The sequence below is a fragment of the Etheostoma spectabile genome, chromosome 2 (genome assembly GCF_008692095.1).
Source record: "Etheostoma spectabile isolate EspeVRDwgs_2016 chromosome 2, UIUC_Espe_1.0, whole genome shotgun sequence".
Taxonomy (NCBI): domain Eukaryota; kingdom Metazoa; phylum Chordata; class Actinopteri; order Perciformes; family Percidae; genus Etheostoma; species Etheostoma spectabile.
Genome location: NC_045734.1, coordinates 17,451,315 through 17,466,969, shown reverse-complemented (window position 1 = coordinate 17,466,969; position 15,655 = coordinate 17,451,315). Strand labels below are relative to the sequence as shown.

Genomic DNA, 15,655 nt, shown 5'->3' with positions numbered 1-15,655 from the left:
CAAATATTTTAAATGACTGTAATTTCAAATATTAAATACATTATAAAAATATAAACCTTTTGTCAAAGTTACATCCAAGGCATGAATACACATTGTTTTTTATGGTATGTGGGATTTGCTAAACGATTATTATTGATTGTCTTCCGTGACTTGAATATAGACAGACATGGGAGAGCTTCTGGCAACGCTACAAGCAAAGACTATTTACCGTTGTTTTAGTCTTTTTCCATATGGCTCTCAAATGTTTCTTTGTGGGTCTATTAGATAAGCTGCTTTCCTGCCTATTCAGTTTTTCCAGGAGGAAATTATATCACACCATACATCTCTCACACACACACACACACACACACACACACACACACACACACACACACACACACACACACACACACACACACACACACACACTCACAAAGCTGTGCTTCCTTCCGTGTTCTGTCAGTGTGATTGCTTCCCCCGCTGCTTGACCTCACTGCAGTGTGCTTCCTCTCTCAGGGGTCATGTGATCTAAGTCAGTCAGCTAGCAAATATCTCTCTGTAGTTTGATCAAAGTAGCACAAAGACTGAGATACGTTGGGATGTTTATGCTAAAGGTCAGCATGAAAAGGGTTGTGGACACACATGTGAGCTGCAAGAGCAAATACGTCATGTTTTTTCAACAACTATTTTCATAATTAAGTAATCGTCATTTTTCAAGCACACATGCCAAACATGTGCCTGTTACCGCTCCTTTTGTGATGATTTGGGGTTTCAGACTTGGTTTAATGAAACAAGAAATTTGATGACATCACCTTGGACACTGTGATAGGTATTTTGTTACATTTCATAAACCCAAAAATTAATCTTCAAATCGATGAAAACAAATAGCAGATTAATCAATAATGAAAATAATTGTTAGTCCCAGTCCTACATTATATGAATCCCTTTGTGGATGGTTTGGTGAATCCCTCATTGTAAATCTATGTTCTATAGCGGTATCGCCCAAAACATTTGCATTTTATTCAAGATGCCAACGTTTCCAATATATTAAATTGTATATAAAATGTGTACAATCATTTTACATTTGGTGTAATGTTAGCCATAAACTTTAATATTTCATTTACTTTAACTTTGAAATAGTGATAAGCGCTGGAAGAAGCAGATCAAGAATCAACATGTTGTGACTTCAAATTGATGTGTTGAATGACGTTAGACGTTTTAAAGGAAAATGACAAAGACAAACGTGAACATTGGGTTCACCTCAGGCTACAGACACCAGACTCTTTGTGATTGGTATCTACTCTGCTCCGCTGTGTTCAGCCAGACAAGGAACATTATCTTGACAGGCAGGCCTGCTATTCCTCAATCTATCAAACACTGCTGAAAGAATTCTATCTAACATCTCAGCGTAAAGACCACCTGTGGTCAAAAATAGCACGTCTTATCTGTTTTCAGACCAGTTTTCACGTTTGAGAATTTTTGTTTAACCTGGAAACTTGTTTTTTTAACATGTAGGAACTTAGTTGCTGTGGGACAAAGATTAACATAGGGCTGCAACTAACATTTATTTGAATTATTGGTTACTTATGCTGACTATTTCAAATAGCTCAAGGTAATGTATATGTTGTTTTATTCAACCAACAAACAGTCCAAAAGACTTTGAGTTTACTACTACTTACTCATATATGACAAAAAAGCATCAAATCATTTTTTTATTAAGATTATTTTTTTGGGGACGTTTCCGTTTAGTAGTGACAGTGGATAAACAGGAAAGGGAGAGAGAGATGGGGGATGACACTCAGCAAAGGGCCACAGGTCGTATTTGAACCCAGGCCTCTGCAGGACTCAGCCTTTATGGGGTGAACGCTCCTACTGGGTGAACTAATGGCCGCCCCAAATTGGCATTTTACATTGAAAAATAATTAAAATGATTAATTGTTTGTCATAATAGATTCTTTCTCTATGACGTCTAACTAGCTCGAGACAACTAGCTGAGATGATGGGACTGGTAGCTTATCATTGGGGTCACAGCCAGTAAACTCACTTAACGCAAATCTTAACTCTTTTAGTGTTGCAAAGGTTAGCATTGGGGTTCTTGCATTGTCGTTGATCGCCCCTTGTGGACAAATAAAAATAAACTGTTTCTGTTAGTTTCTTTTTTGCACCGCTATGTAGAGTTAAGTACCAATTGAGGCATTGACCAATCAGAGAAGGCTGTAACCAGTTGGATCCAGTCTTCCAGCCTCTATCACCTAGTAGTCAGTTGTGACTGAAATCGTGTGCATCCATGAGACTGTAAGTACATCATTCTGTTAAGAATGTAACTGTTATTTCCTGCCTGTTAAGTCCATAGTTATAGTCGAGTTTATTGTTGTCATATAGTTCACATTTATCTTGTTTAATGTATCTATGACCTAACTCAAAACCAGTTAGCTGGTGCAGTAACTTTGCTTGTGGAATGGATTAAGCTCTATATTTGCTTAATATGTTGCTGCTGTACACATAATACTTAAGTTAAATTCATATGTACGCTATTTCTTTTCAGTGTTGTTAAATCACTGTTTCATGTAAATGAATAGTGGAGAATTACATAATTATGATGACAATTAATGCATGTTATTTCTACTGTCATCATGTTACAGAAACCACACGTCAGTTCAAAGACCTGAATTCAGTTCATAAAGAGTGGCTTGCATTATGTGTGTGTGGTAATTAATAAAACACCATTTAAGGATATCTTGTTCTCCAGTTCTTACCGGATTATCTTTGGCGATTTCAAACACATTCAAGCAATTACACCTAAGAATTCTTCAGTAAATAGGAGGTCCTAAGCTTGGGCTTATTTAACCAACACCTTCTTCATCACATTTAGTGTTTTACTGGGATATGGGGCAAAAAAATGTTTATCTCAACTGGATTACTGTTACAGCACTAAAGAAAGTGAAAAAGAATTAGATATTGCTAATTTCTGCTGTAGCCTCTATAAGGAAACAGTGTGTACTGAGGAGTCACTTCATATAGTGCCGTTGTGTCTCCTATATCTGCTCCTGGGTCTCCCTGTTGTGATGATTAAGAACAAAAGAGATATCCTGATCTCAACCTAGCCTATTTAGCCTATTTATATTGCCTTAATAAACAGATTATCTTGTAGTACATTTGTTTTCCTAATTGAGGTGTTGTCATTATGGAAAAAAGAGTAAGTGAAGCCAATTGTGTTTTATTTGGATTGACCTTCTGAAAGTGGGGAGGAGGGGTCAGTGGAGGGTGGTGGGTGATTTGTCTCAGCCTGTCCATAGTTCAGGAAAGGACACACACACACACACACACACACACCAGCACCCTACACCACACACCCACACAACCAAACACACTTTCTTCATCTAAAATTTTTTATCTTGCTTGCTTGTTGTCTCCATTGACTCACACCACACACCACCCACCACACACACACACACACACACACACACACACACACACACACACATACACATACAGGCACCCTCAGGCCAGGCATATCTAAGGTCAATCCTCTCCCAGAGTAATTACTCTGGACTGATCCCAGACCATTACTCAGTGTGACCTGTCAGCTAATTACTAAGAAAAAAAGGAGAGAGGCAAAGAAAAGGAAAGAGAGATTTTTGCTCTACATGCTTGTGATAGGGAACTGTTGCTGACCGAGAATAACATTTTTGCGAAGTTGCATATGTGGCTCCATAACTTTTGAGGCTCTGCAGGGGTCACACCTGACATGTGCCTTCAGGAAGTTCAAAATAATCTCATGGGAAGTCTACCTAATAGAAAACAATTTAATCAAGTATAACCAATTACAAACTTTACAATAGATTACTCTATCATCGCTGTTGTTAACATTCAGAATCATACTCTGATAATACAGTCTGATCATGGTCACATCACATCACAGGTCTTTTTTCCAAATTATGTTTCTGAGCAAGTTGTTGAATGAAGAGTTTGGTTTCATGTAATACATATCAGTGGGACAGTTCATTGCTTTGGGTCCTCATTAACATTTTGTTAATGATTTTAACCATATCATTCTTGCATTGTGTTTTTAAATGCTCTCATATCAAGCAACAGAAACTGCAGTGATCATGTAGGACTTACCTTGCCCAATCACAAATGTTAGAGTAAGTTTGTGACATTTTGGCTATGGAAGGTTCTGCAAACCACTAGCTCCCCCTTCCATCAGAATCAGAATCAGCTTTAATGGCCAACTAAGTGCAAACACATGCAAGGATCTTGACTCCAGCTTTTGGTTGTTCTCAAGTACATACATAAAAAAGACATATATGGCTAAAAACAATGACAACTAAGCTGAGCTAGGTAAACTAAGCTAGGTAAAAGTAATTTTATCTAAATTAATGGATTGGATGGCTGAAAAGGGGACATTGATGCTAAAAAAACAAAAGTTGAAATCGGGCAATGCCTCATAGGCTAATTTATGTTGTTTGATAAGAACAATCACAGTAGATGAGGTATTAATAGCCTTGTAATGGATTAGTTATTAAGAACCACATTTTAAGCTAGATGCAAATGTTTTTTTCTGTTTTTTTTTTCTGTTTTTATCTTTGCCTTAAGATTATCACATTTTGATGTTCTTACATGAGGCACAGATTGTCCCTGACTGCGTCTTTGACATAGCTGTCAAATAGTGTTTAGTTATGCTCATTTGAAGTCTGTGAGCCTCTAGACTGTTACGTCTTGCTTTGCCTTTTCAGTTCAAAAAATGTCCCACGGTGATAACAGTGACAAGTGTCACTTCTCATCATCTTAAATGTGACTTTAACTGTATGCTTCCTAAACTGACCACCAGGAGGCAGTGTGTGATAGATGAAATCTATTTAACGCTGAACCTGGCTTACATGTGAAATAAAGCTGTATTCCCTCATTTTTGAAAGCCAGTTCAATAAAAGGAAGCTCTTAAATAGTTTAGTTCTTCTGTCCTTTCTCTCAGAGGATTTAGCTCTGGAAAGCTTCCTCAGACAACTTCAGTGTCAGAAGCTCGGACCACACTGGTGGACAGCATTTTTCCATGTATGATTTTAACACTCCAATGCATCCTGAAGATAGATCCTCATTCAAAACATTATCTTGCAGGTCTTTAAAATTTGGACACTAATAAGACTGGACATGAAAGGTTTTCCCCTTTTTTACATTGGAGGAGGAGCAATAGGGTGGAGCTGAGAGAAATGGGAAAGGATCAGCCCTTCAGCCCTAGATAAATACACTTAAACACACACACACACACACACACACACACACACACACACACACACACACACACACACACACACGTAGAACCCCCCTCTTCCCCAGATATGGCTTTCGGAAGTTGAAGTTTACATTGAGCATCTGGGGGAAGTCAAGGGTTAAAGAAGTTTCCCACCACTGTAGAAAGACCTTTGTCCTTGTTAGTCATCTTGCCAAATCCCACAACTGCAGTAAATGGCCGCTCTCTAGTCACTTACTCTTGAATGCTGTGAATCCAACACATTACTGTAACGCATTCACCGTTATATACATTTAAAAGCACATATATGTTCACACTTCCTCTCATTACACTGAGAATGTGACTTTTGGCTGAATGATCACACTTTATCTTCCACAGGGAGTTTAACAAAGCAGCCAAACTTTGGAAACACACACACACTCACTTACACAAACCACTTTTATCGACCTTTTCCATCACTATAAGATAACAGAGAAGTAGTAGGATATGGGCCATCAGAGGTTTGATGAAGCAAACCAAGATAACGGTTAATCTTGGTTGACATTATCTTCATTCTCCAGTTAAATCCTTCCTCTTGTTTATCCAGATATGAGACTCCGCTAGAGTTCCTTTGTCCAAGAAACTGATAGGAAAATCGTGTCCCTTATCTTGGCCATGGAAATAAAGAAATTAAACCAGAGTAATATAGAAAATCCCATGCCAGAATAAGCCATAGTGGAGTTTCTTCGGTGTCATCAATCAAACATAGCTGTCTGAAATTAAGGATTTAAAACTTCATTGAATATTTATTGTAACATTCCTGCTCACAGTGACTTTCAGTGAAATATATGAATTTAGCTGGTCTGTCTTTCTCGATGGGATCATCTGCAAATGGTTTATATTAACACTTAGAGTTGTCTTCTCTGCTAATGATGTTTGGCCCACTTGTTGGCTGATAGAGATAGAGACATGCTGGAAAAACAATAATTGGTGTGTGTGGTTTCAGACAGATGGCCATTTGTGCCACAGTCCTGCAGTCTGCTGAAATGAGTAGATGAGAGTAGATGAGGGAGCAGAGGGATTCTTGTGTGAGGGTGTGAGTCTGACTGGAAGGAGCATGTGTGGAAAATTAAAAAATAAGAGTGTGCAGTCTTGTCCCTTATGTTACAACTACAACACATTACACAGTTGAGTGTGTCCTACTCTTAATCATAGCTTTTAGTTAGTCTCAAATCTGCCTGTGTTTTGATTGTTACCAGTTAGTTTTATTGTATAGACCAGTGCAATAGATCAGACATGTTTTACAGGGTAATGTTTTACATGTGTTGCTCCATGCTCCCAAATGAAGATGGATTTCATAGCATGTGCATATTCAATAAACAGAACAATTTGTTTTGGTCGCAAAACTTTGCCAGCTCAAAAGAGTACAGTACATCTATTTTAGCATTGCACCTACATTACCCACAATGCAACTTGACCGCAGACTGAGATTTCAGATGAAACTACAAAAGCATGGGTCTAAAAAATAAGTTTTGCAGTGGCATACAGTAAGTAAAAATGTATTCACAAGTTCACTCCAACTGGAGATGTGTTACCACCATATTAGTGTAAAAACACCATATTAGTGAAGTAATGCTGACGTTTTGGGCCATTTACTCTGTTCCAGGCTGTTAGCTCTGTAGATGCAAAATTAAACTATGTCCAAGCTCTCATCTCTATTTCAGCAGGGAAGCTCTTAGATCATAGGCAGTAAAGTGTAAATCTACATCTATTGTATAACATAATAGTTCAATGCAGAAGGAAAGTACCACATACCTTTGCTGGCAATAATCCTCATTGCCTCTTTTGCACTTGAACATCTTGACCTTTCTCCCCCCACAGATTAATTTTTAAGATTAGCTGAGTAAACCTTGTGTGCAGACGTGCTGCTTAGCTGACTGATTGTTCCGTCAGTTGGGAATATATTTGTACAGGCAGCTTTTATTGAATCATGAATACTCAAGTCTTAACACTGCAATAATTGGCGGACTTTAAAAGCACTCAAAAGCAGATGCTGGATCCTATGCCATAACTGAGGTTTTCAGTGATAATTTAGGGATTTAGAGAATATCACTGTAGCTTTGTGGTTTACGGGAAATTAGCTTCGTTGACGAATACCATCATTGGTAGAGAAAAGCCTTGGTATTGCTGCCCGGAGGAGATTTGATATCAAACTTTCAACTCCGGCCTTGACGGTGTAAAGTGCTTTGTGATGCTGAACATTAGGGGTGGGAATCTGGGCACCTCATGATTCGATTTGATTCTGATTAAGAGACCAACTATTCGATTCTAAACCAATTATCGATGCATCTCAATGCAACACTTTTTTATGTACATATCCATACGTGATTTAAAAAAAATACATATAAATCTGAGTTTGTTAGATTTTGACATGTACAGTATTTGTCACACACACGTTTTAATGAAATGATTTGTCTACCGAGGTTTTTATTTTGAAGTCATTCCATGCTTATCCTTAAACACGCTTGTAAAGTGACCTTCTCTCACAGTAATCTTCCATGTCAGAGGCTCAGTCATGTTTAAAGGTGGAGAATTGGCTTCTTAGAACATGAAACATGAGGTGGTCAGATGTAATGTGATAAAGTAGATGAACAGCCTATATGTTTTTACCTAATTATTTTATGTATGTCTTATTAGATCTTGTGTGTATATATATACTGTACGTAGGTATGTATATTTATATATATATATATATATATAAAACATTTTTTTAGGTCTTTTGGCCAGTTTTGTTGGGGGTTGTCTGCACTCTTGCCTAAACTCTAAGTTGTTGTCCATTATCCCATCCTATTTCAGTCCCTATGTTTTCTGATTTGTACATGTCTGGAGACAGTAACTTTTAAATAAAAATCAACACTTTTTAAAGAATAATCGATTATTAACTTTTCAGAATCGATTATTGAATCGTTCTAGAGAGAATCGCGACACATCTAAGAATCAATTTTTATCTCCACCCCTACTGCACAGCAGACTATGAACGTCCACATCATTCAGTAGAAGAGGAGGCAGATGGAGGAAGCATACTTACAACTGAAGATCTGGGGGAAAGGGCGAGTTGTCTCGGACGACTTCCTCTGTGTTATGCACTGGAATACTAAAATTCAATATTCTGTGGAAGTAACTTTGAATGTAACACCAAATCAAAAAAATGACAGTTCATGATCTCTAAAAGCGGAAATGATCTGTCTTCTTCCCTTGCCTTTGCACATGGAACGTTTCCATTATAGATAATTAGCATCATAACTGGCCTAGATGTTTCTGGAAGTCATGCAGCGGCCGCACAAAGAATGTAATCACAGAGCTCCTTCCTGTTTCTCTTTGTTTTTGGAGCTGACTCATCTCTGTCACTCGCCCCCGCAGATGCAGTGAGGGGCCAGGGATTCCCCAGAAGGCCAATCCCTTGGAGTCGTTGTGTATATAGAGTACATGTTAGTGTGTATGCATCGGAAAGCAAAGTTTGTGAGATTAGCCTTTGTTCATCTACAGAGTAGTTAAGAATTCAGCAGCAGTTGGGAAATATTCAAAAGCTTTTTTGTCTTATCAGAATTGTTTTCTTGTCAAATACTGGAAGCAAGAAAGGGAAGAGACAGAGAAGGGCTTAGAGGAGAGATGAGTTCTACTTGCAGCGAGACATATAACAGTCACGAGATGGAAACCCTTTGTGAGTATCTCTTTGGCTGTCTTTTTTGTCTGTGGGGGAGCTCAACTGCTTTAGACTATTGGTCTGCAGAGGCAGAAGAACAACTGGTTTCCATTAAGGCCAATCAAGTCAAGGCATGATATATCCTTCTCAGATGGAGAATGAAGGAACGGGATGCACAGAAACATCCCAAAAATGTTGCTTGACACATTTCCCCTTCTTTGTTTGTTTTTATGTAATTGAAAAACGCATTCTTTAGTTGAAACAAATTTGCTTACTGGGCACTGTATTGAACTTCCACTGTCACTTTGCTTGCTTTTATGGTAGTTGAAAGCAGTAAGGGTTACTTGTTCTCTCCGTCTTTCTAGCACTCATTCTTATGCAGTCGAACTGAAAGCGTTGGTGGCTTTTGGTGGTTGAAGACAAAATCTGTCCATTTTATCGTCTTGGTGGTCATCATTATGCAAACAGCACTGCTTTTTTACTCTGTGAAAAGCTAACGAAAAAGCATAAACAGGCCTGAGTTATTGTAATCTTGAGGTAGCCTATGTGCAAGCTGCGGGGAGTGAAGTATTTTACTGTCAACATGGGAAGTTGCTAAAGATATGTACACAGATTCATTCATATGTACTGATATATGCAAGGATTTTAGTCAGAGGCGGGGGGGTGGTGTCTTGGAGGCCACTTCAGGGTGTTGAGATAAACCATCCTCACTCATCACACACATGCTGTTTCCATTTGCACCACAGGGGAGCAGAGCAACCACAGCAAAAAAAAAAAAAAAAACACATAACAGGAAGTCGTGAACCAAGCCAGCTATCTTCCCTGTAGACATCCAGGCCAAGCCAGATGTTCTTCCTCTTTCCCTTGTCCCTTTTGCTCCTGACTGTTCTATCTTTCTCCTTCATCTTTATTTTTCTTTCCCTCCTCTTTGCCTTCCTTCTTCTTCCTTTCTGCCCTTCCTTTAGCTCCCCCCCCCCCCCCCCCCCCCCCCCCCCCCCCCCCCCCCCTCCCCCATCCCCCACCTTTCATGGAGGATGGGTCAGCTAAGTCATGGAGGTGACTGTTTTAATCAGCTCCATATGTCCTCTGCCCTGATTTAGCACCTGACCTTTGGGCCTCCCCAATGGGGCTCACTCCATGCCAGTCATCACCGCATATTAGTTCAGTTACCTCTCCAGCCCACATGATTTGATGTTACCAAATATTTGAACGTTTTGAGCTGAAATCATCTCGTGTTTCAAACGAAGAAAATATGAAGCACAACTAGAATCCCTTAACTTGAGCTTTGCAGAGCAGCATTAAACTAATGACCTCTCTTAAAGAAATTATGAGTCAACCAACCATTTTTTAATTAAAATGTGGAGGGACACTTTTATGTGATATTTTGCTTGTACAGCTGTTTTCTTACGCTGTTTTCTGGAATCTGTCAGTGTAGACTTGCCCGTTCTCTTATAAATATATGTATTATGTAAACAGGAAGCAATTCATACTTATTTTGAAATGAGTCCACAAGAAGATTGCATGCTCCCTGCCTTTCACAGTTAATCAACAATCTAGTTCTAATTCTAAATTGAATTTATTTGCCATAAATCTTTTGCTCAAAGCAGCTTTTTAGCTTCTCAGGAAAACCTCTCATTTGATATTTGGTTCCCACAAGAGGAAACTGTAACTCCAGTCGCTGCTGGGTCATGAGTTTCACTGGCAACATTGTTTATTGTGTAGTGAGAGCTACAGTATTTGGTAAATGTTTACTTTGCTGAAAAGAGGCAGCGTGAATGTGTCTGAATTTTTCCTCAGAACCCCAAAAAGGATGTTCTTCAGGCTTGCAGGACACTAAAAACATTTACTTTACGTACTGTTTTCACACTGAAGATGACAAATTTAGGATCCTGATCTCAAGAAAAAAAGAATCTGCTGAGAGAAAGACCATTGCCAGACTTTGTTGCATGTCTGCAGTGAATTGACTACCTGATAAAATGTTGTGAGGCTGGTTAGATTACCTGATGTAAACACATAGACAGATGCATTAACGCTTCCATGCACTTACATTCACAACAAAACTACAGTGAGATTTGACAGGAAGGAAGCATTTTATGCTGAATGCCTTGAGTGTGCTGTATGTTGATGGAACATAGTTGAGCCATATCAACAATGGAACAAATTGGAGATTTACTCTTTCTCCTCAGTCAGTGAAGATCAAAACAATTTTATAGCCAGAATATTTCTTTAATAGTTAAACTAGTCTTAGACAAAATATTACAACATGAATGTATGGAATTAGTGTTATGCAGTCAGCGTGTACAGTATTTCGGTAAGGAATACGAATCTCTCAAACCTGAGCAACACATAATAGGTTTGGGTTTTGAAACCACTTTCATCTGCTTTACAGCCAGTATTGACTTGCTGTTGAGTATTTCATATTCTTGCAAACTAAGTGGCAGAAACCAAAAACAAATAGAGAAAAAGCACAACAGCTCAGAGCATGTAAGACCATCGATGACAATTGTCTGTGTTTGGAATGTAGTCAGGAAAATCAAATTGTTTGGCATCTTGGATAAGCTTATGTTATTAATTGGTGAGAGTTTGATGGTTTTTAAACTTTAAAACTGCTTCCGGTCTTTATGCTAAGCCAAGTTAAGTTATTCGCCTGATGGCTCTAGCTTCACATTTAGCGCAAATGTATGACGGTGGTATCAATCTTCCGATATAACTCTCAGCAAGAAAACAAATAAGCATATTTCCAAAAATGTAAAGCTATGGGGCCTACCCTTAAGGATGTTTTTCTTCTCTTTTCTAAACTTGATATGAGATGTTCTGTTTTAGTCATGGCTTTAGTCATGAGTCAATCACAATGTTGAGGGAGGGAGACTTCTCTGTGTGTTTGTCAATGAGAAAGGGAGAGAGAGAGCACCCTGGAGGATTGAAGGAGGAAGATGACCAATGCTTTCAGAACACACACCACACCACACACACACACACACCCCACACAGAACACACACACCACACACACACACACACACACACACACACACACACACACACACACACACACACACACACACACAATCCTAAACTCTCCTCTGTGAGACAAAGCAGTGGGAGGGAGAGCATGTAGACACGCAGACACATAGGGAAGGATATTGCATCTTGTCTTGTGCAAACACACAGGCCCACACACACAGAGAATAAAGGTTCCTGTATTTTGACATGAACCAACTTTTCCACTGTCTTTCATTTTGATTACACTGCACACACATGTTTTATCCCTAGTGTGTTTAGTCTTGAGATAGCCTGCTATATATCGACAATGTTCTCTATTCACTTTCTCTGAATGAGGGGTGTGGCTGGCGAATGCCTCCCTAGCCTCTTGGGATGGTGGTCATGTGACCGAGCTGTGGGCGTGGCCTGGGGAGCAGCAGCCTCGCCAGCTGGAGCAGTGTGTGATTGAGAGAGGAAGAGAGTGTAGGACAGAGAAGAGAAGGAGAGGAAAGGGTTGGGTGAGTTGTCGATTTTTATGTTTGCCGTGTGCTTTTCTGTGTTACAAGAAAAGCTGTGAAGGAATTTGTGGAAAGGAAATAACAAGGAAAAAGGGGGAAGGAGAGACTAACAGAGGGGGGAGGGATGATTGGTGCGCTGAGGTTGTTTGTGTCAAAGTTAGTTAGCCAGGTGTCTCGTGTGTGCTGTGTAGGGCAAAGAGGTGGAATGTGTTTTTGGCCGGAGAGCTGTAGAAAAACCCTAATTTGGCGTGCAGGCAGTGTGCTTTCTCATTTATTTTTTTGTTTTTACACTATCATTTGCCATTGTTAAGCCTTTGGGGAGAGTTTGGGGGGTCAACCCTCCCCTTTCTCCCCCACCTCCTCCCCCCACACTCTTTTCAGTCTCCCTATCCATTGTGTCTTCAGTTCTGGAGCATGCATGGATAATCAATCTGCCATAATGGGACAGCATGTTGACCAATCAGGGTAGCCCACCATTACTTTTTAAGGTACTGCTCTCTCTAGTCCTGTCTCCCCCACAGTGTCCCATCAGACAGAGTTTCCAGCCCAACTTTGATCCAGTGCAGTGGATTAACCTCGTGATTTGATTTTGACAATCCCTGGTGCCTGCTCTCAGGAGAGGTTTTGTCCAAGTTCAAGGAGAGTTAAAGAGTCAAAGGGCATGTTTTTGCTCTTCCACAGGGGATAGTAAGAACTCCTCTAACTCTTGTCAGTTGATTCTGGTGTGTTGTGTATAGTCACATAGCTTTAATTGTGTGCCCTGGAGGCTGGGAAAACCTTTTGAAATATCAAACCGCATGTCCATGTTTTCAGTGCGTCACACTTTTTTCCCCAGTTTGCAGTACAGTGGCTAAATAGTTGCTTGCAGTCAAGTTTAAGTATTATCAGAGATGTTGTCATGTAGATGTCCTTGCATTGCAGCTACCAGCCACATTGTATCTTCATATTTGACAAGAAAAGGGATACAACAGCATCCAACAGAGCATTGTTGAATTTTAAGAAATTATTTGGATTTATTTTCTCACAGTAGTCAGCCAGCAGCTGCCTCATATCTGATTTACATGAAGCATTATTATGTTATGCTTTACAATAGGCGCCGCACCACTCAGCCATTGTTTGCATGTTGTTAATCGGATTAGTTTGTTGACAATAAAGTAAATCAATTACAAAATTTAAACACTTCATTAGGAATGTTTGGGACCAGCGGCCCGAACAGAAGATTTTTCTAGCTGTCATTTAACACTTGCTGTATTATCAGTCCTGTAGTGTCAGATATATCATTTTGAAGAAACTTGGAATGTCAAAAAGATATTTTGTGCTGCAGGTGCAGAGATTTCTAACAAGGGATACCCACCCCTGTATAGAATGAACCTGTTGTTCCCATCATGTTTTACAGTTCATTACACTTTTGTCCCATGTTTACCACTATAGTATTTGCCCTGAAGACAGCAGAGTTGAGAGGAGAAGAGGCTTGAACATGTCTCACAGTAAACAACCAGATAGTTTGTCTGTTCCAACATTACATTATGTCTCCATAGTCCTCAAGCTAAGTATATCCACATGTATATAATCTCATGTGGTCTTGTCTTCTTTTCCGGTTCCCTTTTTGTAAAATCCAATAATTTGTCAAAGGAAGTACATTGCTACAAACACATCTGGCACTGTGTGTATCACTCTAACTGCCCAAAGTGGGAGGATGTTTTCTGTTCTACATGTATGTCACAGAAGGGAGGAAGTGAGACATGTCATGTCCTGTTAGAGGTGACGGGTTGTTGGCCAACCAACACTGAAGAGGTGGAGGGTGGTATACACCAGTCTGTGGTGTTCTCATCTATAGCACTGTGGCAGTATTATGCCTCAAGCAAGGTATTACGGGTCAACTGTCACAGTTTTTTTTTTAAATTCTGGGATGATAATAGGAATTAGAAGAATTTTGTCTGCATGGTTATTTACATTAAAATCAATTTCTAAAACATGTTCATTAATTAAATGAAAGTTCTTTAATTTAATTGTGCAAATAATGCTTTGGATTATACAAAGACATTTATCAAAATAGACATATTAGACCACATTGCATTGTTGTATCCTCTGTTACTCTTCACAGTTGATTGCTACACATGCTTGTAAAAGAAGTGGGAAATGGTCCAATCTAAACAAAAACTAATCAAGAGACCTAATTAGTGGGAACCTGGAAATCCAGAGTTCTCCCGTGAACACAGTTTGAATTTGCTCCGTGAGTTACTCTGGCATTGAGTAATGCTGCTCATTAACTATACCCTTGTAGTCGAGCTGCACCAATCACATCGGTGTATCTGATATAGGCAGGCCAGAGGCGAGCTAAACCGATGAAGACAGTTTAATTTACCAGTAAGCTCCGCTGGTAGCTAAGCGTATGGGGTTCTGGATACGTCACCCAGTGTGTCGTTGTTGTGTTATTGGTCGTAGTGTTTTCCAATTACGTGCAGTGTGATTTTCAAATGAACGCTTGGTGCCACCCTTTGAGATTGGCGACTTTCATTGCTCGATGCCAGACCCTTAATCTTTCGGATTTGGTCTGGATTTCCAGGCTAAATTAGTGGCACATTGTATGGACAATTTACTGGTGTGACTCGGAGTAAAAAGACCCTACTTAAAGTGCAAAAGTCAGCTCTGAACAGAATCCACTGTTGAAATATTTGAATCAGCTGGCCCCTTTCCCACATCATACTTGGTGGTTGTGTGATTTACTGCGCCATGGGCTGTGTTTGTCCTTTACCCTGTACAAGTTCTCCTACCGTAGCTGTAGATGGGTCTGTGCCTCCCCTCCTAGTTCCCCATCCATGTTTCTGAGAAATGTTTGGGCTTTGAGTTAAGCCTGTGGTCGGTCATCTTACAATACTGAGAGCTGCCCAGAACAGCTGGCTCTTCCAGTCGAACTCAGCACCACAATGAATGCCCTGCTGTGTTGGGCATAGCTTTCTCATTTTTGCAGTCTCTGCTTACAGCTATCGATCCAAACCATGCTCACTCAAGTTGTGGTTTGGTACCATTTATCTTACATCTCATCTCTACCTGGTCATGGCCTTCACCTCAATGACCCTCCCCCTACAACTCTCTCCATCTTCTCTCACTCTTTAAATCTTTTTGAAGTGTTTAGAGAAAGGTCATTATCTACAATACCAGTGGAGAGAGCTGGTTTGTGTGGTCTGGACAACGAGCAAACACCATCTGCTTTTCTTCACGTTAGGCCAGGGGTCGCATTCTTAGTGG

The 15,655-nt window shown here is 39.8% G+C and overlaps 1 protein-coding gene across 7 annotated transcripts in view; it reads left to right on the top strand.

The window, feature by feature from the left end:
• septin9b (septin 9b) overlaps positions 1 to 15,655 on the top strand; it is a 79,708-nt gene that overhangs the window by 33,033 nt on the left and 31,020 nt on the right. The window contains exon 1 of one of the 7 annotated variants that reach the window (XM_032500264.1): positions 8,684 to 8,927. The exons of 5 other annotated variants lie outside the window; for them this stretch is intronic. In XM_032500264.1, the coding sequence (XP_032356155.1) occupies positions 8,876 to 8,927 (52 nt within the window). In that variant the 5' untranslated portion in view covers positions 8,684 to 8,875. Of the gene's footprint in view, positions 1 to 8,683; positions 8,928 to 12,197; positions 12,407 to 15,655 lie in introns of those variants that run through there. One more of the 7 variants, XM_032500274.1, reaches the window with a different exon arrangement.